The 26,087-nt window shown below is 30.8% G+C and overlaps 2 protein-coding genes and 1 long non-coding RNA gene across 5 annotated transcripts in view; 2 read left to right on the top strand and 1 right to left on the bottom strand.

Moving 5' to 3' along the window:
* Positions 1 to 232: 232 nt before the first annotated feature.
* Positions 233 to 21,446, top strand: LOC105143829 (alpha-tocopherol transfer protein). 3 transcript variants are annotated; one of them, XM_087413703.1, is made up of 5 exons: positions 233 to 500; positions 12,463 to 12,772; positions 14,337 to 14,431; positions 19,061 to 19,375; positions 20,112 to 21,446. In XM_087413703.1, exons 2-5 carry the CDS (start codon positions 12,613 to 12,615, stop codon positions 20,451 to 20,453), a joined length of 912 nt encoding a protein of 303 aa, XP_087269829.1. In that variant the 5' UTR covers positions 233 to 500; positions 12,463 to 12,612; the 3' UTR covers positions 20,454 to 21,446. The 3 variants fall into 3 exon arrangements, with proteins under 3 accessions (XP_087269829.1, XP_087269822.1, XP_011050639.2); XM_087413696.1 differs by lacking the exon at positions 233 to 500 and adding an exon at positions 10,850 to 11,179; XM_011052337.2 differs by lacking the exon at positions 233 to 500 and having other exon boundaries at positions 12,020 to 12,772.
* LOC147910891 (uncharacterized) lies at positions 8,046 to 25,206 on the bottom strand. Its single transcript, XR_015547537.1, has 3 exons — positions 25,070 to 25,206; positions 11,331 to 12,023; positions 8,046 to 10,855 (listed from the first exon to the last, which is right to left on the bottom strand). It is a non-coding gene; the product is annotated as an uncharacterized LOC147910891 (long non-coding RNA).
* Positions 23,690 to 26,087, top strand: part of Ac3 (adenylate cyclase 3) — a 19,056-nt gene continuing 16,658 nt past the window's right edge. Inside the window, exon 1 of the mRNA XM_087413680.1 lies at positions 23,690 to 25,594. Within this exon, the coding sequence (XP_087269806.1) occupies positions 25,034 to 25,594 (561 nt within the window). The 5' untranslated portion in view covers positions 23,690 to 25,033. The remainder of the gene's footprint in view (positions 25,595 to 26,087) is intronic.

Genomic DNA, 26,087 nt, shown 5'->3' with positions numbered 1-26,087 from the left:
GCAAACTAGAAGCAAGACGCCGCGCCGCGCTGGTGTCGGCTAACGGTCCCTGTGAGATTCCGTAGTGAGTCCTCCAGGAAGCTAGGATCGGCTGAGGTTTACAAGCATAGACGATGGCCCTTCCATTGCACTCGGTGGAAAAGCAATTGTGATCAAGGTGGTCGTGCAACTTTCTCGCCGGAATCATAAATGCGGAAGAGGTCGGAGAGTACATGAGAGAGTACATGAGAGTTTATAGTACGATTCATCGGTCAGTACGCACAGGATCGTTGCCCTGCATAGATCGCGTACCTCGGTTCCCCTCGTATGGATATAGCCAACGAGCAGTGAACTGCTCTTGAATTCCTATCGTAGAGAATTGTGCCGTTGAGCAACAGCGCGAATTGTAATTGCTAATTTCGCTGGAAATTCGAAACTTTCGTATTTGAATTCTTTTAAATGCGGAGCCTTGAAGAGTGTTTTTAATTCGAAACGTTGAAAACATTATCACTCTCAAAGAGGTAAGTATTTCACTATATCTTTTATTTATAAATGACTCTATATCTGTTTTAGTTAAAAAGGGAGAAAGAAAGAGAAAAATTATTAATTTTAACATTCCAATGCTATAATGCTTCATGATTGCGAGTTACGAAACATTCTGCTAATTTTAGATGAATGATATATGACAGCAAGTTATTAAATATTTACGAAAGTTAAATGTCTGCGAGTGTTAAACATATAAAAATTTAAATATTTGTCCGTCAGTCTCTCACACTTATAATAATTGTGTTATACACTCCTTATATCCTCGTTCTATTCTGCCATATCATCATTATATTATTACCAATTTTTATTTCAGTCTTATGATTAAGTATTCTGCTAATACTAAAGACATTCATTGATAATTTTTTTTACTTCTGAATATTATATGATGTTTCTCGGTTTGATAATACATAAATTTTCTATTTCAACAATTCTATTGAATTTATTATAATACATAATTTTATAAATTTGTCAATTTTATACTAAAGAAAATTCAAATTAAGAGTCAAAACGTCTATTGTATCTAATTTTATTAATATGTTGTCACGTCCATCGGCTCTTATAGGCTTTATTTGAAATTTATGATTTCAATTTATATGTTTTCGCAAATCATTTGTCAAGAGCTTCACGGCTTTTAAATCACGCTTAATCGAAAAAAAACCGATCTCAATTCGAATTATGACATTGTGTTATTCGATAATATCTTATTTTCTATGATGTCTTGTTTTACTTTTGTAAATTTTGGCTGCGTTCGACGAGTTCACTATTATGTCATTCTATCTTTATCATTTATTAAATATAAAACAAGGATTGAATAATGCAATAGCGCCGATAACGAGCTCCCTGAACATAGTTTCATTACACATCATATGTCATCTGTATTTTATGTAATATATTATAATTGTGAGAAATTATTTCATACACTGTCTTAAAGGATATATCCAAAAGACATAAGAATGCTTTCAAGATGCTGCTCGGAGAATTGTGTTCTATGGGACTTTTAATAAGAGAGACTTGAAATATTTTATTTTGATTTCACTTCTTTTTTTTATGACATTATCTTTGGTATCTTTTTTTTGCAAAATATACTTGATGTTTTTAATGTCATTTTTTGATTATCATTTTCTAACTTAGGTAACAAATACTAGCATATAATTTCGTTTTCGAGCAATCTCCTTTTGTTAAACATTAAATTATAAATAAATGAATATTGTTTGAAAATGAATATTGAAAATGAATATTGTTTAAATTGTTATTTCATTATCATTTTTTAGTTTAATTAAAAAATATCAGCTTATAATTTCGTTTCGTCTGACTTCTATTTGTTATTATAAACAAATGGATATCGATGACGAATAAATCACTGTCATTATCATTTCTGGTTTAATAAATACCATTATATACTTTTGTTTCTAATCCTTTTTCATCAAATATTAAATTATAAACAAATGGAGATTGATGATAAAATACGCTGCTAAAGATTTTGTTCATTTTCGATACTTTGTTCCTATAATTTTTTACTTGTTATATCAATGTAAAAATTCATTTTTAATTTTTACGCCTCTCATTACGCTATCAAATTGCATTTCGTGTTCTTATTTTAATGTATTGTTATATTTTATACATTTTAAATGTTTTTCGTATTTTACATTAAGTCTATTACGAAAAATTATCCTATACATAGATCTGAAAAATGTCTAAAGGATGTTTACATCATGGGATATTCTCAAAATGCCACCCAGAGAATTGTATTCTGTGGAATTTATTTTAATATCTAATAAATATATTTCAAATATATATATTTTGATTTCACTTCTTTTTTATGGCATTATTTTTTTGTTTTTTCATTATTTTAATATCTATTAAATATATTTAAAATGTTATACATTTTTTTATTTCACTTCTTTTTTATGGTATAATATTTTTGTTTTTTCATTATGTTTTTGAATCTTTTTCATATATTTGTGGAAAAATATTGCATTTTAATTTCGCATTTTTTTTGTGATGTTATTTTTTATTATCATTTTCATATTATTATTATTTTTGTTATTTTATTATTATTATTGTAGTCCTATCTTTTTCATTATTTCATTATTCTTATTATTATTATTATTTTCATTATTATTTTCATGTATTTACAAAATGTTTTTATGTAAAGATATTCCAAAATATATTTAATGCTATGTTTTCACATTTTTAATATCTTTTCTGATTGATTTCATGAATTTTTATTAAGTTCTTATTATCAATACTAATACACTTTATATTCATATTTAAATATATTATATAAAACGATGTGAACTGGTGCAGAACAAATGCAGAAGAGATATATAAGTGGTGCGGAAAAGGTGCGGAAGAGGTACAAAAGAATTGCGGAAATAGTGAGAAGAGATGCAGAGAGGTACAGAAGAAATGTGAAATTAATTTGAGAGAGATGTGGTACAGATGTAGGAAAAGTACAGAAAAGGTACATGAAAGATGCGGAAGAAATGCCGAAAAGGTGCGAGAGAGGTGCGAAAAAAGTGTAAAAGAGGTACAATAGAAAGTTCAGAAAAGATGTAGGACGAGTGTAAAAAAAGTGTCGAAAAAGTGCAGAAAATAAGGGTAAAAAAGTGCAAAAGAGATGTAGAAAAGATTCAGAAAAAATGTAGAAAGTGCTGAAAAAAGGTGTAGTAAAAGGGGACAAGATTTTGCGAAAACGACGATGACGACGTATCTGAATGAATAAATGACATAAATTGGGCTGAAAAATCCGTGCACATATTCATATCTATTCATCAAGTACACTTACGGACATGATTATTATCTCGTTTTAATTGTAAAAATCTATATTCTTCCCTAATATATGCATTTTTTATAACATCAATTTGTTTAGACAAAACAATAATTTTTAATTATTAGGTGTTGGAATTAATTCGTAGCGTTTTACAAGTGATGGGAAGTACTTTCATTAATGTATTTTTTAATGCTCATGTGAAATAAATAACATTCTTTCATTAAAGAACGCTACGAATTAATTCCAACACCTAATATATAAGCGAGTTCCTTCCTGTAGAGGACGCTGTAGCGTCTTTTTCATGACATAATATTATATTATGTACTACAAAGATATACTTGACGAGAGCCGTTACCGCGTCTCTTGATTAATTATTCCAATTTATTTGAATAATTAATTAATAAGAGTGGAATGATTAATCATTCTGCTTTTATTGTCAAATTAAATAAAAATTTTTTCAAGAAAAAATTGTTAATAAATTAAATAATATCGTTTAAATAATATCGATTGTGCTGTTGATAAAAGAAAAGATATTTGCAATCTAAATTACTGAGAGAGATGCTGCATAAATAAAACATAGTTTCTATACGATTGATCACGATATTTCCGAGTTAAAACAAAACCTAAATAAGATAATATCACTTTCGATCTCGAGAAGTAAAAGCGCGCAATTGTCAGTAAAGGGAAGTGATTTAATGCATTGAACATTTAGAGATAACATAACGATATTTTTATGAGTTTTCATAGATCGACTTTCTAATGATTTTCATCGAGATAAGTCATCATTTTATTAATATAGAAATATATATATCAACAATTTTATCATATTTAAATACATAAAATTATCGTTACAGAAATGATAGTCTGACAGAAATGATAGTACGACTAGAAAGTTTTACACTATTAGTGATAAGCAAAATTAAAGAACCAAAAATTTGACTTGGAAAATTTAAATTTCTACTCTCGGTAACTTCGATAGAAAACTCGGGACAAGACTGATATGCAGTCTATGTTACATGAAACTGTGTGCAGTTGCATATTGACAGGCGCAGCCTTAAGCTTCAATACGATCAGATTCTCTGTAAAATTCTTCTCCTTGAGAAGTTTTTAAAATTAAAAGCAAATGAAAAATTTTAGTTATTACATTTGCAGTAAATGAAGATTAATGTAAAAACACACAAGTTATATCATGGTCAAGTTAAGAAAAGGACTCGCGATTTATCATGTTTTCATGAACCGTCCTTGAAAGATTTCTAAAATTTGATTTTTCGTATCAAACGGTTCGCAAGGTAGAAGCTGTTCTAGAAGCTTGTCTTAGAAACTGTTACAGAGATAGTGATCAAATGATTTTTTTAACAATTTATCGAAGTTTTTTATGGAATAAAGTATCTCTACCGAATCTTTTAGGACAGTGATGTGCAACCTGTGGCGACTTGTAAATTTTCACGACCCAGCGGCTCACAGCTGAAAATGTAAAATCAAATTTTTTATTTTATACTAACGAAATCAAAATCATGTGGCCGCAAAGATTTCACTTGTTTCTAAAAATGATCCCTCAGAAAATGATGCTTAAAAAAGATTACGCATCATTATTTTAAGAATATTCAAGGAAGAAATCGTTGATCAAAATTATGCGTACCAACGCCTGAGTAATGCCCATTAATGTCTTAGTAATGCTCATTAATGCCTCATATCACTTATTATAATATACAATTCTCTTAAATAATTCTCTTAAATAATTCTCTTGAAATTTGTACTCTATAATGCCTTCAGCGGTTTATCTCTTGAAGATATTTGAACGCGTATCGATCTCAATTTGAATTTCCTTGAGGCAAAGTTCTGAGACACAGATATAATCTAATACAATTTATGTTATGACATATACGCTAACTTATCTTTATTTATCATGTCTCTGAAAAAAATAAAAAATGAATTGAGACAAAAAGAATAAAACTTTCTAAAATAAAAGCATGCCCTTTTTAATAATGCAACTCAAAATAATGCAACTTCTTTTAAATGTTGCAACGTTGTTACGACGTTGGTTCAGTCTGCTTTTAGTTCAATATGTACTTCGATAGATACTCTTCGATATTTAGACAAGACTTAGCAATGATTAACATAAATAAACGCAATAAAATGATGTAAGATGGAATAATTTCATAAAATTCTAAGATTTTAACGATAACACATATGCAGCTAGATGTGGAAAATGTATTATTACTGCTGGCACATATAAGTTGACGTAATATCGTCGAAATTAACAGACAGAAAAAGTACTAATAACATACATTTATATTACGTCAACGGAACGTCGTTATATCGACTAGTTAAACGTGAACTTTCATACTCGATCACGTGTTCGGCACGATGATGTACTCGCGAAGACCTACCGTAAATTAATACAAGTTACATTCACGTACATTCTTCTCAGCTAGAATCACAGCTAGATTCTATTGACGAAGCAAGAATTGCAGAGAATACTTCACGTTTGCAGCACAGCCTTTCACCGATCGTTCCGGATTATAAAATCAAATCTCTTTCCAATTCCCCTCCAATTTCCCTTTTATTCGTCTATCTCTTGTGGAATTCGCTGATAATTGCGTGACAATTGGTCCGTTGATCTTTGTGAGAGGTCTTTGTTCAAACGGCGTGTACACGATACGTAACAGAACGCGGTCGTCGGTGAAAGCGTCGGACAGTTGATGCAATAAGGTGACCCTGACATATTTCGCAACATGCCTTCATAGACATTTCTCAGGTGTAATTTGTATCGGTGAGAAGTCGTCAGCACGGCACTTGTCGTCTTTCTTTACGGACAGTATTGCATTTAGATAACTATAAATTACTAGATAAAGATGAGATAAATTACATATCTTAGATAAAATAAAGATAATTTTATTTTAAATTTCTCAAGATAAAAGATAGAATTCTAAATCATTTTATTACATTTCCATCTAAAATTTTAAGATAATTGTTTTAAGCAAAATATAGAATATAGAAACAATGTATTCATATTTTCAATAAATCTTTGTTTCTTAAAAACTAGAATTTTTCAATATCCCATCTAACAAATAATTTCTGCTTATATATATAGATATATTTGTTGTCTAGACGCTCCACTGTCGCCAATAATAATAAAATATATTATAATTGAAGAAAATCCACATTTGACATGTGGATAAAAATAAAAAATTTAATTCTTTAGATTTCGGGTGTCTCTTAAGGCCATTACATGTACAAAAATTTTAATCGTAATCGTAAGGCCTCAAGTCGATCAAACACAATCAAAATTATGATTTCACGTTTTAAATAGAACATTCGACTGGCCGAGTTACGGCTTTACAATTAAAATTACGATTAAAATTTTTGTACGTGTGATGGCCTTTATTTAATTTAGATTTATTATAATTATACATGTCTCCTTGAAAAATGATGTTAGTCAATAGTTACTCAATAATTACTGTAAGTTATTGCCAGTCAACTCCAAAGTCAACTGTCGAAGTCGAATTGGAAAGACACTATATGAAATATAGAAGATTCGGATTTGAATCTCGGTAGTAGTATTGTTCATAATAAAATTATTTACAATGTTTAAGATTTCTTATCTAACATTAAATTCATAATATTCTTAATATTATTAAATTATTTGTCAATTTAATAATACTCTGAGTATAATAATACTCTCTTTTATTCATATTTAATACTTTTTGTTCATGATTGCGTTTCAAAACTGAAAAAGATTTCGCCACGCAGTTTATAAAATTAGAATTCAGTGTGTGTATATAAATTCACAATGAAATATTGGGTCATCTAAAAAATATCCGCGGTTTTTTGTTCAATTTTTGAATGAAATTTTTTTTTATTGAAAATCAATTTTAATCAAGTATATATTAGCCATTATTATCTATAACCTTTTGCCATTTTTATTTGAGCACAAGATCCACTGATCGAATATAAAATTTCTTTAGATTTACGGATTTCTTTAGATTTATTTTAAACATAAATAAAAGTAAATTGTCTTCAATATTGAAGACAATTTTATAATATCTTTAAATGATAAACAAAAGCAGATAATAGGCACTGAGACACATCGAATCATTAAAGCTGGTAATCATAGTCAATTCTTATATTTAAGATCGTCTTAGGTACAGTCTTAAGATGTCATGAATCAATCAGAAAGCCACATTAGCATATCTTAAGACATTATTTAAGATGATCTTAAAATAAGAATTGACATAGATAAGAATTAAGAATTGAATAATAAGAATTGAATACCGGCCTGAATTTGTTTTTTATTCTTACTCTTTTTGAACAGATATACGGTGCAATAAGTTAAAGTAAAACAAATACACATCTGTTTCACTTTATCTTATTGTATTGTGTGCACCAGTTCAAAGAGTGCAGAAATAAAAAATAGACCTAATGTTCAGAATTACAAATCTTTCAAATCTTTGGAACATCAGATTTTTAGATCATGCAATTTTAGATTTTGATCTAACAATATTAAATATAAATATTTATAAAAAAATGGAGATACCATAAAATCCAACAGTGAGGAGCGTATATTAAAATTTGCTACACATTAAGATAATTTGAAAGAGATAACACTTTTTTTATCTAAGATAAAAATGGAGGTAATATGTATTCTATTATTCTAGATAGGATAAAGTCATTTCTTTTTCTTATCTAAATAATTATCTAGATAATTTTAAATAGATAACAGCAAACACTGCTTACAGAAATCCAATTTTATTTTTTATTTTTTACAGGTCGATTTAATATTAAAAAAAAACGTAATAATAATTACTTTGAGTAAAAGTCGAACAATGATACTGAATAATTAATCACTGTCCTCCAGTATTAAACTGTAAAGGTTTCAATCGCGCAAAATGTTTTCTAGTTTCATCATCGTCCTCGTCTTTCATTTCTTTCGCGAATCGAATTTGCAATTTCAATACGCGCGATGGTCGTTTCTTCTCACGCCGCGCTACTGCTTTGTGATGATTTCCGCGAAGTCTTTCTCTCCATTACAGTACAATGAATGACTTGGACATGTCGTTTGCATGCATATACTGCACCGTGACAACGCGTGACAACAAACGATAGTGTGTTATGTCACAGATAACGAGCACGCCAAGTAACTTCGTGAAGTTACGTTGGAAGTTCACACGATGATTTATGTTCGCGAAATATCGCGATATGTACATTCCTGATGATCTCACCGGTATTTCAAGAAGAACAACTGAAATTATTACGCGCTTCTCGAAGAATCACATGAGCAGAATCGCTGTTGATGGATCTCTTGATAATTTATTTTACGTGTTGTGAATGCAAGCGCGAATATCAGCCAATAAAACTTTATGCTATAAAACTTCATTTTGCTTCATTAAAGTTAAATTGACGTATTTTTATATGTCGATGTGTTCACAATTAAAATCCTGTTTTTTTCTCAAATTCTCCTCTCTCTCTCTCTCTCTCTCTCTCTCTCTCTCTCTCTCTCTCTCTCTCTCTCTGAGAGATATGTGTATAAACTTTATAACGATATCATTATTATTCTCCTCTTATAATTTGTAACTTAATTATTAATAAAATATGCGACATTAAAAAAATTATAACGTCTTTTTTAAATTCTTTGAGAAAGCTGATATTCAAAACAATCTACACTGTTGCCGTTGTTGGATATTAAAAGACCAATGGTAATCCAATCTCTTATATTAAATAACATTTTGTTTATTTCTAACTTCTATACGTGTCAAAATGTAAATCAATCCATTTCCGTAATTAGTTTCAAAATAAACAACGTTCATATTAACGTATGCACTTAATAATTAGTTACTATTATATAATACTTAGACAAGATAAAATGATTTTTAAATAAGAAAGCTACCTTACTCGATCCGAGCTAGATCTTTTTTCTACTTAATTATATTTTGATGTAAATTTATATATAATCATATCCAATTTTCTAAACTACGCACCGAAATAATTCTTTTTGAAATGTAATTAAACTGAAAAATAGGAATAACGTTTTATTGGAATTATGTTGGAATAACGAAATTAAATTGACAAGCAATCTAATTTACATTGATTTTTTACATTGATTATATCAAATTTATATTGAAATTAGCGGCAACTTTAAGTTAAAATTACGATTTAATATTAGCTTTTTCTCGGTATATCGGATCTTAATGATATTGATACTAATAAATATTTTAAAACATTGTAAATAATTTATTGCAAAAAATGTTAACTCAACTAGAATTTGAACTGGTTTAAAGCTGGATTTTCTTCGTGACGGGTGTTTTTACCAATTCAACCATTGAGATATATAGTGATATTTGTTATTACATAATAAATTTATACATAATATTTATTATGTAATAACTAGTATTAAGGAAATATTTGTTATTTTGCAATAAATTAGTTATAAGGTTTTAAGACGTTCATTAGTCATTATCATCATATTAAATTACTTGTTACTTTAATTCATGATATTACTATTCTAGTTTGAGACTACGTTTCAGGACAGAAAATGATTTCGACGCGCAGTTTACAAAACCGGACATGTATATAAATTTACACTGAAATATTATTAAGTACTAAGATTTATCTCAGAAATAAGGAATTTTCTTTAATTGTGTGTGCACATATCGGACTAACGTCATTTATTGTTATAAAAAGATCTGTGTTAGGTAATCAACGATGATTCATGTAGAGTTAAAACGTCATGTTAGAGTTTAAAAAAAAAAAAGAAAATGCGCGAAATATACGTATACGCGAAGTATGCGTTTCTCGAAAAATAAATGTTATATAAAATTATAATTTAGTTATATTTAATTTGTTTATAAAAATTATGATATCAAAATTACGATTAATGAAAATTTGTACCTGCCATAAATTTATATTAAAACGTACTTTTTGTTTAAAAACAAATATTAGATCATTACAATTAGTCAAGTATTTGATTACATAATTACATGATTATATATTACATATATTATATTGATATGCAATAAGAGGTCAAAATAACAAGAAAACATTCTTGTTGAACATCATTTAAAGATTTAAAAATAGATATGGAATTAATTACAACTAGCTAATTGTCTATCAACATTATGCACATATTAGACAGTCAACAATGAATATTCATGTAGAAATGAAAAGATTACATACGATAGTGAAAAATATTATGAGAAACATTAAATAAGAATTTTGAGAAGGAAGTGAAAAGAAAGATAGCTTAACAGATTTTTGCTAATTAAAGAACCACCACTAATTACCTACGATTGCTAGTAGTGATAATCTCGTATCTCGACCGTAACAATGTAAAATTTCGTATTGCGGTATGCTCACTCGGACACGCGAAGATACTAATAGTCGTTCAACGAGCGCTATGGTTTTACGCGTGGTAAAAATTGTACCATCGAGGTCATATGCCCGTACAAAGAAATGTACGCCAGTTATATCATTGCTGCGATCGGCACTGGTAACAGGACGAACAGTATCGCGCTGCATTCGCGGGAAACTGCAGCTGCATCTTTTAGTGCTGCGTTCTACCTGCGCGGTGGAACAAAAGATACATTCACGTATAATGTGCTTCGAATCGTTTGTTTTTCATTAATCATCATCGATTTGTCATTTTTTATGCATTTTAATGTAGACGCAACGTTCAATCGATCGTGCATTAAATTATATTTTATATGCGTACTATATTTATCTAATTATATGTGCGCGATATTGCCTCCAGTCGTAGAGAACTCTTTTCAAATGAGTGCAAGAAAATAAGTGTTGTTTAAGAAAACAGAAATAACTGTTTATCGAGGAAAAGGAACAATACCGTGACACTGATGTAACGTGTTATCCGTCTCAAATAAGCAGATGGTAGACTAGTTGCGTAACTCGATTGCTAGTTTTTTATTAATAAAATAAAAGGATATAATACTCGCAAAACGCAGGAATAATGATATGTTAACGATGCGAGAAGTGCATTCTACAGAATTAATATAGATATACAGATTTTAATTATACGTACGTTTGGCGCGGATTCTGAGAAAATGACCAGCATTGAAACAGCGGCAGGTAGACATTGCTGTAAGAGTAGAATACTACCAACCGGATATTGGCTTCGTAGAGGCTGAAGAAGGCGTAGCTGTGTCACACACAGTACAACGAAATGAGAAACACAACTATCATGTTCGACGCGCATATTGCAACACAGGAAAGAGTTAATCTTTTATGATACACTCTGAAACATTCACGAGACCACAAAGTATTTCGAAATGACTCTTCTTTAATTTATATTTTCAAGAATAACTAATGGAGATTAAAGGGAAGTTAACAAACATCGTAGACATTGTGTGTGAGATGCTTCATCATATAATCACTTATTGATGTTACGATATCTTGAATGTAACATAATTAACAAAGTGTTTATAGAATAAACAGAATAAAATATTCTTCTGGAAACAGTGCAGTTTCAATCTTCAATATCTATATGATCGATTAATTATTATCGATTAATTCAAACGTATTTATTTCATTATTTATCAAAAACATATTAAATATTGTAGTAAATTGATATAGAAAGGAAGCAATTTGTTTTCTCACCTTGTTTTATTTCGCACGAATGAATCACGCTGTGTTTTGAACTTTGCCTTATTGATACATACTTGATCTAGTCGATTTGATGCTCAAGTCTGAGAGACTCAAGATTCGTGCCCCATACCTGCGGCATAAATAATTTTTATTCAAGAACGTCCCACGGTCAATATTGGCTATAAAAATAAAATAAGCTGAGTTAGCGTCCAATCAGTATTTAGAGATTCAGCGAGATCATTGTTTACTCCCTGCATATGCATAGGTTGCCCGTAGGCACATAAAACGCACACACGTGCATGCATACACATAAATACGTGCACGTGTACACATTTATCTCTCCCCTACATAGATGTACTTGTTCAGGAATATCAGTAGAAGGAGGTTATCTGGTAAAGCTGGAGACAGGCGGTCGGCCAATATAGTTGTGCGAGCGACAGCGCGATCCACGATTGAATGATCGTGTGATTTCGCTTTTTCGCGAGTTACGATCAAGTAACACGTCGATCCGAAGATTTCATAAATATTAAATGAAATAGATCATTGATCTATTTGCTATCATGCCGCAGGGAAACGAGAACAGCAACTGTGTCGAGTCGAGGACTCCAGCAAAAGATCACGAGCTTTCAATAGGAAGTGACTCGAAGAATCAGAGGACTCTCAGCACGTCCGATGTCAAGAAACAGGAAGATTTAAAAACTTGCAAAGCTATCGACAATATGCCGGAGCTTGAGAACAATGACAAGTTGGACGACGAGCAGATCACCTTGGATTTGAGTGAACCACCGCCGGAAGTCATGGAGTACGCCAGAAGGGAATTAGGAGAAACCGAGGAGGTCAAGTGTCAAACGTTGCAGGAATTCCGTGACATGATATTCGGTAATTCAAATTGTATATTGTTAGTTTGAAACAATAGTCAACGAAGTGTCGATGCTGTAAAATCGACAGAATTGACTGAAAGAAAAGTGTTATACAATCGCAAATTAAATAAAACAAAACAAATAGTTTGTGGTTCCAAGAATAAATTCAATTCAAGAAAAATGCCTATAGGAGCCTTCGCTTGTTAGTACGTAAATAATACATGTCTTAGCGAGATATTACTGTGTCTCCAGATATTCGTGTATATAAGGCGAAAGGATGTAATTTTTAAATAATAAAAATATTATAAGGACATATATGAACAAAATAGTCTACATTATATGTGTTCTTAATATACGTTTTAATTGTTTGCGAATTTCATCTTTTTGTCTTATATATTAGGTGTTGGAATTAATTCGTAGCGTTTTTAATGAAAGAATGTTATTTATTTCACATGAGCATTAAAAAATACATTAATGAAAGTACTTCTCATCACTTGTAAAACGCTACGAATTAATTCCAACACCTAATATATATATATGTATGAATATATTATTTACGCACTACAACCGCAAAAACTGTTATGGCACCTTTCTTGTAATGAATATAATCGCGAAGTTTTAGATTTTATTGTTAACAGTTGTTTGTGATATTAGCCATTTTGATATTAGCAATAATAATGTTGATATTTCTGTAAATGTACATATTCAATTTTTATTGTTATATTCGTAAATATACTTAAATGGCTTAACATTTTTTTTTAGAAAAGAATTTTTAAAAAATTTAAAAAATTAAAAAAATGTTAGCAACAATGTTTCCAAATGTAAATGTACATATTTCTATTGTTATAAATACAGAAGCAAGCAATTTCTCTTCTTTGGACTAAAAATTTTTGAAGAAAGAATTTAAGGGAACCCTAAAGCCATCTTTATTATCGACTAAATCGTAATTTTTGTGTAACAAAATTACGATTACTTTTTTTCTCTTTTACAGATTCAAAGATCCTTTTCCACGATTGAAGTATATGCATTAATATCTGTGAGGTGGAGTTTATGCCGAGAACAACAAAAAATTTCGAAATCGATATCTTACCTCGGACAATAGATTTTTAAACCAGTCGTAAGAAATGGACGAAAATTAATTATTCTTCTCGCATTCGATGTTGATCAATTTCTTACAGCTTAAAACACTTATTGTAGATCCAGACATAAAAAAATTTTTTGTCGTTCATGATATGAATTTCACTTCACGTATTAATGCGTGTATTTAATCCTGGAAAAGAATTTTCGAATCTGTAGAAAAGGAAAAAAGTAATTGTTATACAAAAATTACTATTTAGTTGATAATATAGACGGCTTTAGAATCCCTTTAAAGAAGATATCAGCAACTGTGTTTCCATAAGTACATATTTTTTATGTTATATCATAAATATAGGATGAAAATATTTGCCAGAAAATCTCTTGAATATATCAGCCAGATATATTTAATGACTAAAATTCATAGAATTTGTCGCGAGTAAGTAGAAAAATATTGTCACATTTATATTATTCAGTGTTAACAAGCTTCTGTATGCATTCTTTCACAGAGAGAGGCGAGTGTTTGCCACACAGAATGGACGACGCTTTTCTCATCAGATTTCTTCGCGCGAGAAACTTTAATATAAAGAGTGCGCATAAGCTGGTGAGTTATAGATACATAGACATTGAGAATGACAGTTGCAATGAAGCGGACAGTTGAAATCGATGAAAGAGGCGTACGCTTTTATTATTAAAAGTATGCTCGCGTCAATGCTCTTTTTGTCACGTAAAGCTGATAAGAGTTTATCGTGCGCAGAAATAGAATGTCAGTCACGAGACAAAGAAAAATGCTGCAACTGCAAAATTATTAATAATATTTAGTTCGATATATGCTGTGTTTGGAAAATGTATAAAAATAAATATTTGTTAGCACTTATTAGCAAGCCTGCGATATCTTGTTTCCTCAAAAGATTATTGCAGACTTATTATTGCTACTAAATATTGATAAAAATGTTTATTTCCATACATTTTCCAACATATGTCGAGCGAAATGTAATTAACAATTTGTAATAAAAAGTTATAATGATTGTGAAGTAATGAATCAATTATTGTTTTTAGATCAATAACTTTACGATATATTATTCAATTTGATCATATAATTATTCATCAGCTGATTCACGTTATTTACATAGAAATGAAAGAAAAATCTATGAATTTAATTATGCATTATATATATAAAATGTAAAACTATAGTTACGTAAATAAGAGTAAGAAAGACTTCCTTGAAGAAAGTGTTCCTTGACATAATTTTCATAATTTTAGCAATTGATTTTTTAAATCGATTGTCACTAATTATTATGATTAAACTATAATATACTAATATGATAAGAGCAACCTTTCTCTATATCCCAGAATCAATCTTGTTTAGGTTTTTTTATAATAAGTTTTTTTATAATAAGTGAAACACGAACATGCTACTTTATAGCCAGTTTATTTGATAGTGGGATAAATTTTCATATAATGCGGTGTAAGTTTACTATACCGCAAACTCCATATCAAATTAATGACCTAATAGAATTCAAAAACATATTGCGGATATATTCTGATAAATATTATATCTCTTAAAGTTATTCTGTAACGATTGAATGCTATTACAGAAAAAACATATGTAAACTATTTTAGATGTAGCTTGCTTCAATACAAAAATATTAAATTGAACACATTTTGTCGGAGTTAATTTATAATTGAATGCACGATAACAAGTCAAACTTGACTTATATGAGTCACTCCATTTCTATATACAGTACATCTTTACATACGTTTCAATTTTATTTAAAAAGTTCCTGTTATTCAAAATGTGTAGCAGCAGAAACTTTTTTTTAACCCAGTAAGCAAAAAATTATTATTATTACAATGTTACTGTTATAATATTATTGTTGTGTATCATTATTACAATTATATTCAATAATATATAATAAAATATGTTGTATTTAAAAAATATTATATAACATTATTATGAACAAATTTTAGCACTGATTTGGAGATTTTAATAATATTATCAGAAATATCGTTACAAATAATGATGCTCTAATCAATATCTTAGGAACGTTGATTGCAATATTGTGAAATGTAGATTCAAAGTGTAAAAGGCGAAGTTCCTAAAGCGAAGTTCAAATTCCGACGAAATCGCCAAAGGTCGCTGTTTTTCCAATGCAATGACATGTTTTTATATGTCACACGTACCTATTTCACGTACCTATGATACACGCAGTCGCACGATTGTGTCAATTTTCGTATAATAAATTCATCGCGATAATGCGTTTAAGTCTAATTATAAGAACTCGATTATCTTATCGTTATTTGTTCGTACAAACTACGTGTGTTTGTGGATTACTATTTCGTAAATACATTGCAAAAGTTTTGTATCAAGCAAATGTTATCACGACTTGACAACTTGAGACGCCATTATACTAAGAAATAATAAAAAATATATCAATTTTGAAATTTTTGATCGCCCTCAGCATAAATTCCATCTCACAAATACGTATTAATGCGTATACTTTAATCCTGGAATAAAGGATTTTCGAATTTGTGAAAGAGAAAGAGTATTTGTTATACAAAAATTATATGAATTAGTCTAATACAGACGGCTTTAGGATCCCTTTAAGTATCCATTGAAGTAATGTTTTGCGAACTATTCAGCATTTAGCAACATTGATTCAACATTTATTTATCACATAAGTTTGAAAGAATATTGGATTCCTGAATTAATTTTTATGTACACAAAGCAAAATGAAATATTTCTAAAATACATTTAATTTACTTTCATTTTGGAGGGGAAAGAGAGAGAGAGAAAGAGAGAGAGAGAGAGAGAGAGAGAGAGAGAGAGAGAGAGAAGGGTAGGTCTCTACACTTTATAGAAATCATTTTATTAAAGCATGGGTAAAATAATGCCTTTTATTCTGTTTCATGTCATTTTTTCTACGAGAAATATTATTCCGTTATGTATATCTAGTGGCAGTACTTAAATATTCGAAAATACATATATGTATAATATTATTAGATAATATTTTAATAATGATATTTAAAAAATACATGAAAATGCTGATAAAATTCATATTCAATATTTCAAAATTTTTATCTTATACCATGTTTCTTACATATGTTTCTTGCTTATTATACATCAAGCTGAAGAATACAAAATTTTGAAACGTTTGAAAAATTACTTGCCCCTTTTTGAATTAGATTTGTTATTTTTTTATTGTAGATAATATTTTATTGTAGATAATACTTTCATTTCATTTTAATAAAACTTAAAAAAAAGTATCTATGTTATAAAAGAGAAAAAGAGATATATTTTGCGATAATTTTTCTATTGTTTCTTTTGCCAAATAGAAACGGGATGTGTCTGTTATGTTAATGTGCCAACCTTTTTTAAAACCTGATATTTTTATGCGATATTTATTATTATGTAATAAAATATCTAGTCAATATCAAACCGCCTTTAAACGAATAAAATATATACAATGGTTAATCTTTAACACGTATCAAATCACAAAAATATTTATAAAAATATTCAGCAATAAAATGAGATAAACATTAGAAGAATTTATCGACATAGAAGAGCAAGTTTTTAGAAGAGCAAAACTTTCTAAAAATAAATTAATTTACATAAAATTAATTTGTGCAAAAACGTATGCATAATTTATTAAGAAAAAAAGAAAAAATTTCTTCAAGTTATTTATATTTCGCACTCCTAAATTTTCCAATAATATGTACTTATGTAAATGGTCTTCTCTACAGAATTAGAGACATAGTTTGAGAGATATAAAATTGTAAATTAGCAAATAACATTTAATATGCTAAGTTAATTAGACTGAATCATGCATTTTTCTGTCATTTACGCAGTTTAACTTTAAAAATACCTAAGTATTAGTTAATTTTTATAATGGACTTTGCTTGTTTTTATTAAATATATGTATATGTGTATCAAATTTATACATTTAATAGGAACATAAATATAGAATAAATCAAATATTAAATGATTCGTAAATAATTACGTAGGTAGATATTTATTTTTTTTGAATGTCAGAAATATATATTTCAATCCTACATAAACAGTAATTTTAATCTCGTTTAGAAGATTGCGCCATTTAGGATCATTAGCGGAATTGGATATTCAGAAAAGTAATAAGAAAAGTTTATTATGCATAGTTATGTCCAATGTAAGTCAATCAATTCAATATAATTGCAACAATATTCTGCATATTTGTTTTCTTCTATCATTAATCTTATCAAGAAGTAATCTAAATTGATTTAATCGCAGCAGAAAATCTATCTTCTTCTCTTTTATTTATGTTTATATTAATTTTCATTATTTTATTTTATATTTTCATTATTTTATACTATCTTGGATTGTGTGCTCTGTAATTTAGTCCGAAATCGTTTTCCACAAAACAGTAAATTTTTGTTCAAAAATGTGATTGTAAATAATATTGATAATAATGATTATTAATAACAACAATTATTGATAATAATTGTTGATTGTTTCAAAATATTTTTGTTTGCAAGATAAGAATGTCATTTTGAATTTTATTGTTTATAAAATTTTATTAGGAATGTTGAAATAACGACTATCTATGACCTTTGTCGGCAATTAATAGTGAAAATACATCAATAGATAAAGCGCGGACATGAAGCGGAACTTCTAGTTATACAATTATATCAGGGTGAACTGATCTACCTTTCAAGATCTTTCAAGATCTTTCAAGAAATACCTGGAGCGTTTGTGTGTGTATTCCACGAAAATTAGAATTAGCGGAAGTAAAAATCTATTCTAAATCTTTTTAGAACAGAGCAATTATTAATTCGCTTTTAATAATTGATTCAATGACCACGGTATAATTTCAACATTTTAACGGAAAATAAAATAAAGATTGATATAGATTTAAAGTAATTCCCCATCCAAACTAGCTTTAAGATGACTCAATCGCTATCTCTCTATCGCTCAATTCTCTTATCTGCATATGCATATGCATAAACAAACAGCCTATTCATATGTACAATTGACGAGAACAGCCGATGAATAATTGACTAATGATGTAGTTTATACCAATCTAACAATCAAGAATTCATAATATTAAATTGTGATAATGAATGGAATGTTCAGCGTGTGTGACCAGCGTTTACTATTTTATAATTCAAATTTCACGCGAAATGCTTTCATGACATTTGCTCGTGAATGACAATACAGAACGTCGAAGCTTATTTCTCTCAAGGAATCTTTCGATAGATAATGAATTACTACAACTTCAAAGAGGAACATCCGGAGATCCATCAGCAGCTGAGCTCGACCGAGATGAGGTACATAGGTGAAGACAATGTGATCACAGTGCCATCGTATAGAACTCAATGCGGTAGGCGCTTAATGATCTACCGTTTTGGCAATTGGAATCCGCGTAAATATCCTGCCGAGATGCTCTTCAAAGCTACAGTTGGAATCCTTGAAATCGGCATGCTTGAACCCAGACAACAAATTATGGGTGGTATAGCCATTTTCGATTTAAAGGATATCTCCATGACACACGCATGGTCTGTGACGCCTCAGGTATATCTGATGCCTCGTTATTATTTTTCCTCTTTTTTCCTCGGTGAATAAAAGTTTTGAAAAATGTCTTATAATCAAAAATAAAAACAATAATAAAGGTCAGGTATTAATGTCTTATAATCTTTTTAAGAATTTTTGATATTTTTAATTGATAAAAATATTCGAAAAAGTACTATAAACTTTTTCAGAATTTACAAGAGAAAAATTTCCTTCAGAGAAATTATAATATGAGAAATCTCAGAAAGAATATTTTAAAATTTATATATAAAGAATTCTAAAAAAGATGTAGACTTTTTCAGTACTTCTGTGAAAATGTTCCAATTGATAAAAAAAATCTAAGAAATTTTCTGAAACCTTATAAAATTATTCTAAAAAATTCTGAAATTTATTCAAGCCGAATATAAGACATGTCATCAAAATAGCGTCAAAAGTTATTCTAATGAATGATCACTAATAATAAAATAAATCATTAAAAGTCATTAAAAGTCACTTTTCAATCATTTATGATTTACTTTAACGTTATTGTGACATTATCGTGATTTGTTCCGCTTAAATTTCGAAATTTTGAAAAATGATGAAAAATCGTAAGAAAAATGTTTATCAAAGTTTTATTACATGGAATTTGATATTATTTATAGATTGTTTATGACAAATATAGTTGTACAAAATTAAAAATGGCAAAGGAGCGCTAATGTAATAATACAATATAAGACATGAAGATGAATCCTTCTTTTAGGTGGCAAGCATGATGTTGTCTGTGATGGTAACTGCGTTTCCTATTAGAATTCACGCGCTGCACATCCTTAATCAGTCGTGGGTCTTCGATGCGATCTTCGCAGTTTTCAAACCATTGCTCGATGCCAACATGCGAAACAAGCTGTTCTTCCACGGTAACAATTACGAGAGTCTGCACAAACACGTCTTGCCCCAGTACTTGCCAAAAGCATATGGGGGCGTAAGGGAAGAGTTGCCCTACTACAAATGGATTCAATCCATAATTAAAGATCCGAAAATCGTCGAGGGGTTGAATAAAATGGGATACATTATTACGGACGATATTCGCGACTCTTTCTCATGATTAAAGTTAATCGAATTCTGAGAGAGGCGAGTTTCAGGAAAATTTTAAAACTTTTATGTATTTTTTATATGCATGACCTACTATTCAGCAATTAGTTTGCACATTATTATCGGGTAACACCATTAGTTTTTGTTATTGTATCTTTTGATCTTTCGATTAAGCATATACGTTTTGAATATGTTTTATACAGTTTGTTTTATATTAATTTTAGATCAATCTTAATCTTAGAACGCTATTAATATTGAGTAATATAGCTATTAATACGTAAATTTTACATATAGAAAAATAGGCCACTCTTACTTAATAACGCAAAATTTTCATACATTTTACATTTTTATGGCAAAATATTATATTTATAATTTAGAATTTAGAAATACAATACAATTCTTAAATATCAACACATTTGCATGCATTGTTCATCATACTTAAGTTTCCTACATAATTATTTTTAATGATATCTAACAGAATTATATTCAAGTCTGTATTTAATTAAATTTTTGAAAAAATGTTTCAAAAATCGTATGTAACTAAAGGAATTTTACGTATACCTTACATTTATCTTAACTTGAAAGGAAAGAAAAAATAAGCATATTATCAAATTTAATCTTAAATGATATGGATTGTGTTATAAGTCCAATGTGGCCTCAACATTTACTAATAAAATATATAATACAAAACTGCTTAAAAATTGAAAACACTTATTACACTCTTTGTTACTGTTCACTAGAGAGTCCAAAGTGATATACAACTGAATTTTTTAAAGCTTGTCCCTGCTTTCATGGCAAATTGGACTCCCTGCTGACCACTGACTGAAGACATAGCTTTAGCGGTCAATAATCTCGCTCACTTGCACGTAAAATTTACGTACGATAGCATTCTAAGGTTAAGCACGTTAAAACATTTTATGTTATTTATATCCATGGTATATTGTACTTGTGATTATGTATTCAATGTTTATAAGGTCTAAATAAAAGTTTTACGTCGCGATTGCAATTACCATGCTTTACCGCACCTAACAGCGTAATATTTTTCGCGATAAGAATCATTGTGTTTCTCCACCACGCTTCCACCTGATAAACCTAATGCTATTTTGGCTCTTCACCGAGTCACTCCTATCGACGTGAGTTGATTTCCCTTTCCGTGATTTATCAACAATCCTGCAATCGATTGATATCGCGAAACGATCCATCCTATTTGCGATTTTTCCTCCACGTTGTGAAACATACTTCATCGATTAATTGAGATTCAGACTTGCATCGGATTTCTTTCCTCTTGTAGTAAAATCACAGCGAACGCAAAGAAAATCCATCGTGACTCAAGAGTTAATCGGATTATTGATGTTTTCAGTAGAAATAGATAAGAATAATTCCTCCAATGGTACGTGATCCGAAAAATAAGAATAGCGAACGCAATTCGTTCCGATAATAAACGAGCTGTTATATACAGAAATTGAATAAAGACGTCAAAAGAATGATAAACGTAATTGAAAGATAAATTATCTTAAGAATGAGTAACTGAAATTTGTAGAGCAATTCATTGAATGTCACGGGAGTTAATTGAATGGTTTTTCAAATAATCATTTATTTAGTTACACTTGACCTCAAATAGTTAACCAGATTACAATTATATATATATATATATATATATATATATATATATGGTATGTGTGTGTGTGTGTGTATTTTATATATATATATATATTTGTGATTGCAGAGTAAACCGATGAAGATATAAATTGATAAGAGAATCTCTTGTAAAACAATTGATCGGTAAACCATGCTCGGAGTAGTTTTACACGTCGCTATGTAAAACAAAACGCTTTTAATCCTTTGAAGACCGGGACTTTCTATCAAAATAACTTATGGAAGATCTTGCTTCCTAAAAGCTTTCGCTGAATTCAATTTTTCAGAATTCTAAAATTAAAAATTAAACAAAGTATCTGAAGGCTCAAAGAATTAAAATTTAAATAAGAAACAATACAGTCAATGCATAATATTACCGTTAACATATTGACAATTCAAATACAAAATCAAAATGTTTTGATTTACACTACATTGATTTTAAAATTTAAATTTAAAAAATAACCTGTATAAAATATTATCATGAAATTTGATTCTAAAATTATTGGTATATCTGAGTTTATTTGAATGTATAGTTTAAATTAAAAAATGTATTAACCCTATGAGCGAGGATGTAATGTCAGAGGACTCATAATTAGACTTTGAAAGTCAGTTTGGAAAGCAATATATACTAACTGTTTACCATAGTTTTATTTGTAGCACCGATGAGCTTCAAATTAAAAATTTGATGTTATACTTTGCAGTTAAAAATGCTCTAAAACCGAGTTTTAAAATTATCAAATTATTTTAAAAAATTTTGTCGGTCATACTGATTCCACCATTTTGAATTTATTTTTTACCTAATAGATTTAAATAGGTCAAATTTCATAAAAATTGAGCGAACAGTTCTAATATAAAAGAAAGTAGCCTTAAATGAAATTAATCGATTCACAAAGAATTAATCACAATAAAAAGAAAGGCAGGAAGTAAAACAAAATATATTACTGAGAAACGTAATTAGATTAATGAAGACTATTAAATTGCGTCGCCTAATGGTTAGTAAACAGATTAATCTGATATAAGTGATATTTTCTTTTAGTATTTATACACGAAAAAAATGATTTTGCTAAGGCATTTAAAAAATTAGCTAGATATATCTAAAAATAATTCTGTTGAATTTATCCAAATAATTATATGAAACTTAAACTTATGATGAGCTATAGAAAACTTTGATATTCTAGAAACTAGTTTGAGTGTTCTACATAATTATTTTGATAATACACCAAAATTATTTTCAGATTTGTATTTAGCTAAATTTTTAGAGACGGTAAATTCGTTCTCTTTGTATAAGACATCATTATTTAAGATTCAATAACAAGATTTAATACGTCCAAAAAAGATACAAGTATTATTCTTCAACATTGCCACGAGCTTATTAAAAGAATAAAAGGACAGAAAAAATAGGTTTTTTGAGATATATAAAAATTATGTCAGATAGGAATCCGCGCGAAATTAATTATGTTAAAACATTAAAATAAATACCTACATCCAAACTGATTACTATAAAACGTCAATGTTATTGTTACACTTGAGCATCCTGCATTATTATTTTAATGGTCTAACATCTTTTCAAATTTGTATCATCATAGTATATAAAAATCAATTTTTATATACTTTAATAAAATTGACCTTTTTATAAATTAAAAATTTATTTTTATAAATACTAAACATTTATTTTTAATTAAACATTTTTTAAAACTACTGATACTCAAATAACTTTATTTTTAATTTATCTTTTTCGATCGAAAAAAATACATTTGATTTGTGATACAGTTTGCATAATTAAAATCAGTAAATATTTCTAGTAATAATTTTGACTCAATTTAGTATCGATTATTTCATAGTTCTTTCCTTCGTGATATAAAATCGTGATCCTTGTCGATCACATAGTTTCAATCATTCACGATTTGATAGTTACGTTTCTTCGAACTAAGGAAGGAGTTATAAAGCTCATAATGCCCAAAGGATTTGCGCGAGCCAATTGTGCTTGCCTAAAATAAGAACTCGGCCACTCTGGGATGAACTCGAGATGAAATCAGGAAGATGAGGCCGCGCGTGCGGAGATGTAGTTAGGTCGGTGGATACATAGGTAGGACCGTAAACGAGGCGCAGGTAGGGCCTGGCATCAACTGCTGGGGTTTGTGGTAGTTGATATCGACCCAGGTCGGAGGGTCGTGTAGCAGTCAGGATCGCAAGGCGCACGCCTGGACGTGGATGGGAGCGAGGTGCGAGAAGGAAAGCGGCGTAGGGTAGCGAAATAGACAGAGATAAATAGATAGAGAGACACGGAGGGTGGCGACGAGGGTGGAAGAGTGTCGATGTATATACGTACACACGGTCGTGGAAGTAGGTAGGTCGTACAGAAGAGGTAGTAGAAACCCGCGCCGGTAGTAGCAACCCGGCTAGCTAGTGCACTCCACATGCGGGTGCTAGGCGTTGCATCCCCGAGAGAGAAGGTTCGAGTTCGGTTTATCTTGGCGCGCATGTGTACGTGTACGTTGCGTGAATAGTGCGAGAATAGTGCTTGGTCTGAGTGTACGTGTACCGCGTTATCTTCTGGGTAACAGCTGCGTCAGCGAGCTCGGGAGAATCCTGGACGCTGATAGTGTTCCGTTCAGGTGCTCGGCCACCAGACTTGGAGTCGCGGGCCAAGACGAGCTATTCTCGCTTCTATCTACTCTCGTTTCGCGGCGAGGCGGTGGAACGTGCGACGAAGGGGATATCATCTGGGATTTTACCCAAGTGTGAGTGTGTTTACGGAAAAGTGCGTCATCCCGGAAACCACGGAGGCTCCATGTGCATCCACGAGGAGGAGGAAGAGAAGATAGCTGCGATCAGTCAATCGTTTCTATAGAGGCGGACGTGGTGATGCGGTAGAGTGTGACGAAAGAAGTAATGTGACGGTACCGTGGTGCGCGCTCAGCTGAAGACGACGTCGACGACGAGCGTTAAACCGGCGCCATGTCGCAGCAGGCTCCGACGAACGAGGATTCTTACCTGAGGTGTGGCAGGCCGTCGAACTTGCTGAAGACGAGCTTTAGCAGCGCCCGCCTCGAGAAGCTGTATCGCGCGTCGTCGTTGCAACAGCGTCGCGGCGGCCTCACGTGTTTCCTGATGTCGGCGATCCTGTACGGCCTCTATACAGTGTCGACACCGGGAATGGAGCTGCCGGCGCGTTGCGTCAGCGCCGTGTTCCTCAGTCTCAACTTCTTCCTGCTGGTTTGGGCCGAGAGCGGCACCAAGGCGCGTAACTCGCTCTGGTCGGTGGTGCCGTGCGTGGTCGGAGAGCTATGGATCGTGCACTTGTCCGCTCAGCTGTTCCTCAAGTCCAACAAGGTCACGCCGATGGACAGCCTGGCGTGGATGCTGCTGCTTCTCTACCTACTGTTCGCCACTTTACCGCTCAAGCTATTACGTTGTGCTAACTTAGCAGCAAGCAGCATTCTCTTGTACTTAATCGCCATAATCGGTCTCTCCAGCAAGACACTGGAGGATCTTACATCACAGCCTATCGACGTTCTGGTAGGTAACAGCTAACAGCTAACAGCGATGTGTTTCGTCGTTGATCAATCAGATCTAAACCGATGGCGGTCCTCGAAAGAGAGGGTTGGAATTCAAAGCTCGCGCCCACTCACGAGATGCTCTCGAAGAGAGAATTGAATGAGGCCAATAGATCTCGAGCGTCGTTGACAGATTTATTTAACTCGCGTGAAAACACTTGTTTTAGATCTATGCGAAAGCTAGCCCTGCGAATCCATCACGTGACCTCTTTCCATTTATAGCACCCCTTTATAAAGTTATTAAAAATAACTTGAATACTCATATACACCGCATTCTATATTTAATAAGTCAGTCCCTTCGATCGTGCCTAAAAACGGCGATAACGGCGATAATGAGCTTAGAACGCGAATACCGTGGCGTCTGTATGGTTGTCCCCAGAGCAAAAAAAAACCGGGGAAAAAAAAGAGAAAAAAGTCGCGAATCCTGTATAAAAAGTGCCTGTCTTGTCGAGATC

The sequence above is a fragment of the Acromyrmex echinatior genome, chromosome 1, assembly GCF_024713525.1.
Source record: "Acromyrmex echinatior isolate Ae372 chromosome 1, ASM2471352v2, whole genome shotgun sequence".
NCBI lineage: Eukaryota > Metazoa > Arthropoda > Insecta > Hymenoptera > Formicidae > Acromyrmex > Acromyrmex echinatior.
The sequence above is the reverse complement of the archived record's forward strand: the minus strand, read 5'-3'. Positions and strand labels throughout refer to the sequence as shown.

Excerpts from the sequence above, each read along its gene's own strand:
- LOC105143829 (XM_011052337.2), top strand. The coding sequence starts at position 12,454 with ATGCCGCAGGGAAACGAGAACAGCAACTGTGTCGAGTCGAGGACTCCA. Across the intron at positions 12,773-14,336 it reads ATTCCGTGACATGATATTCG|AGAGAGGCGAGTGTTTGCCA; the intron begins GTAATTCAAATT and ends ATTCTTTCACAG. Across the intron at positions 14,432-19,060 it reads TAAAGAGTGCGCATAAGCTG|ATAATGAATTACTACAACTT; the intron begins GTGAGTTATAGA and ends ATCTTTCGATAG.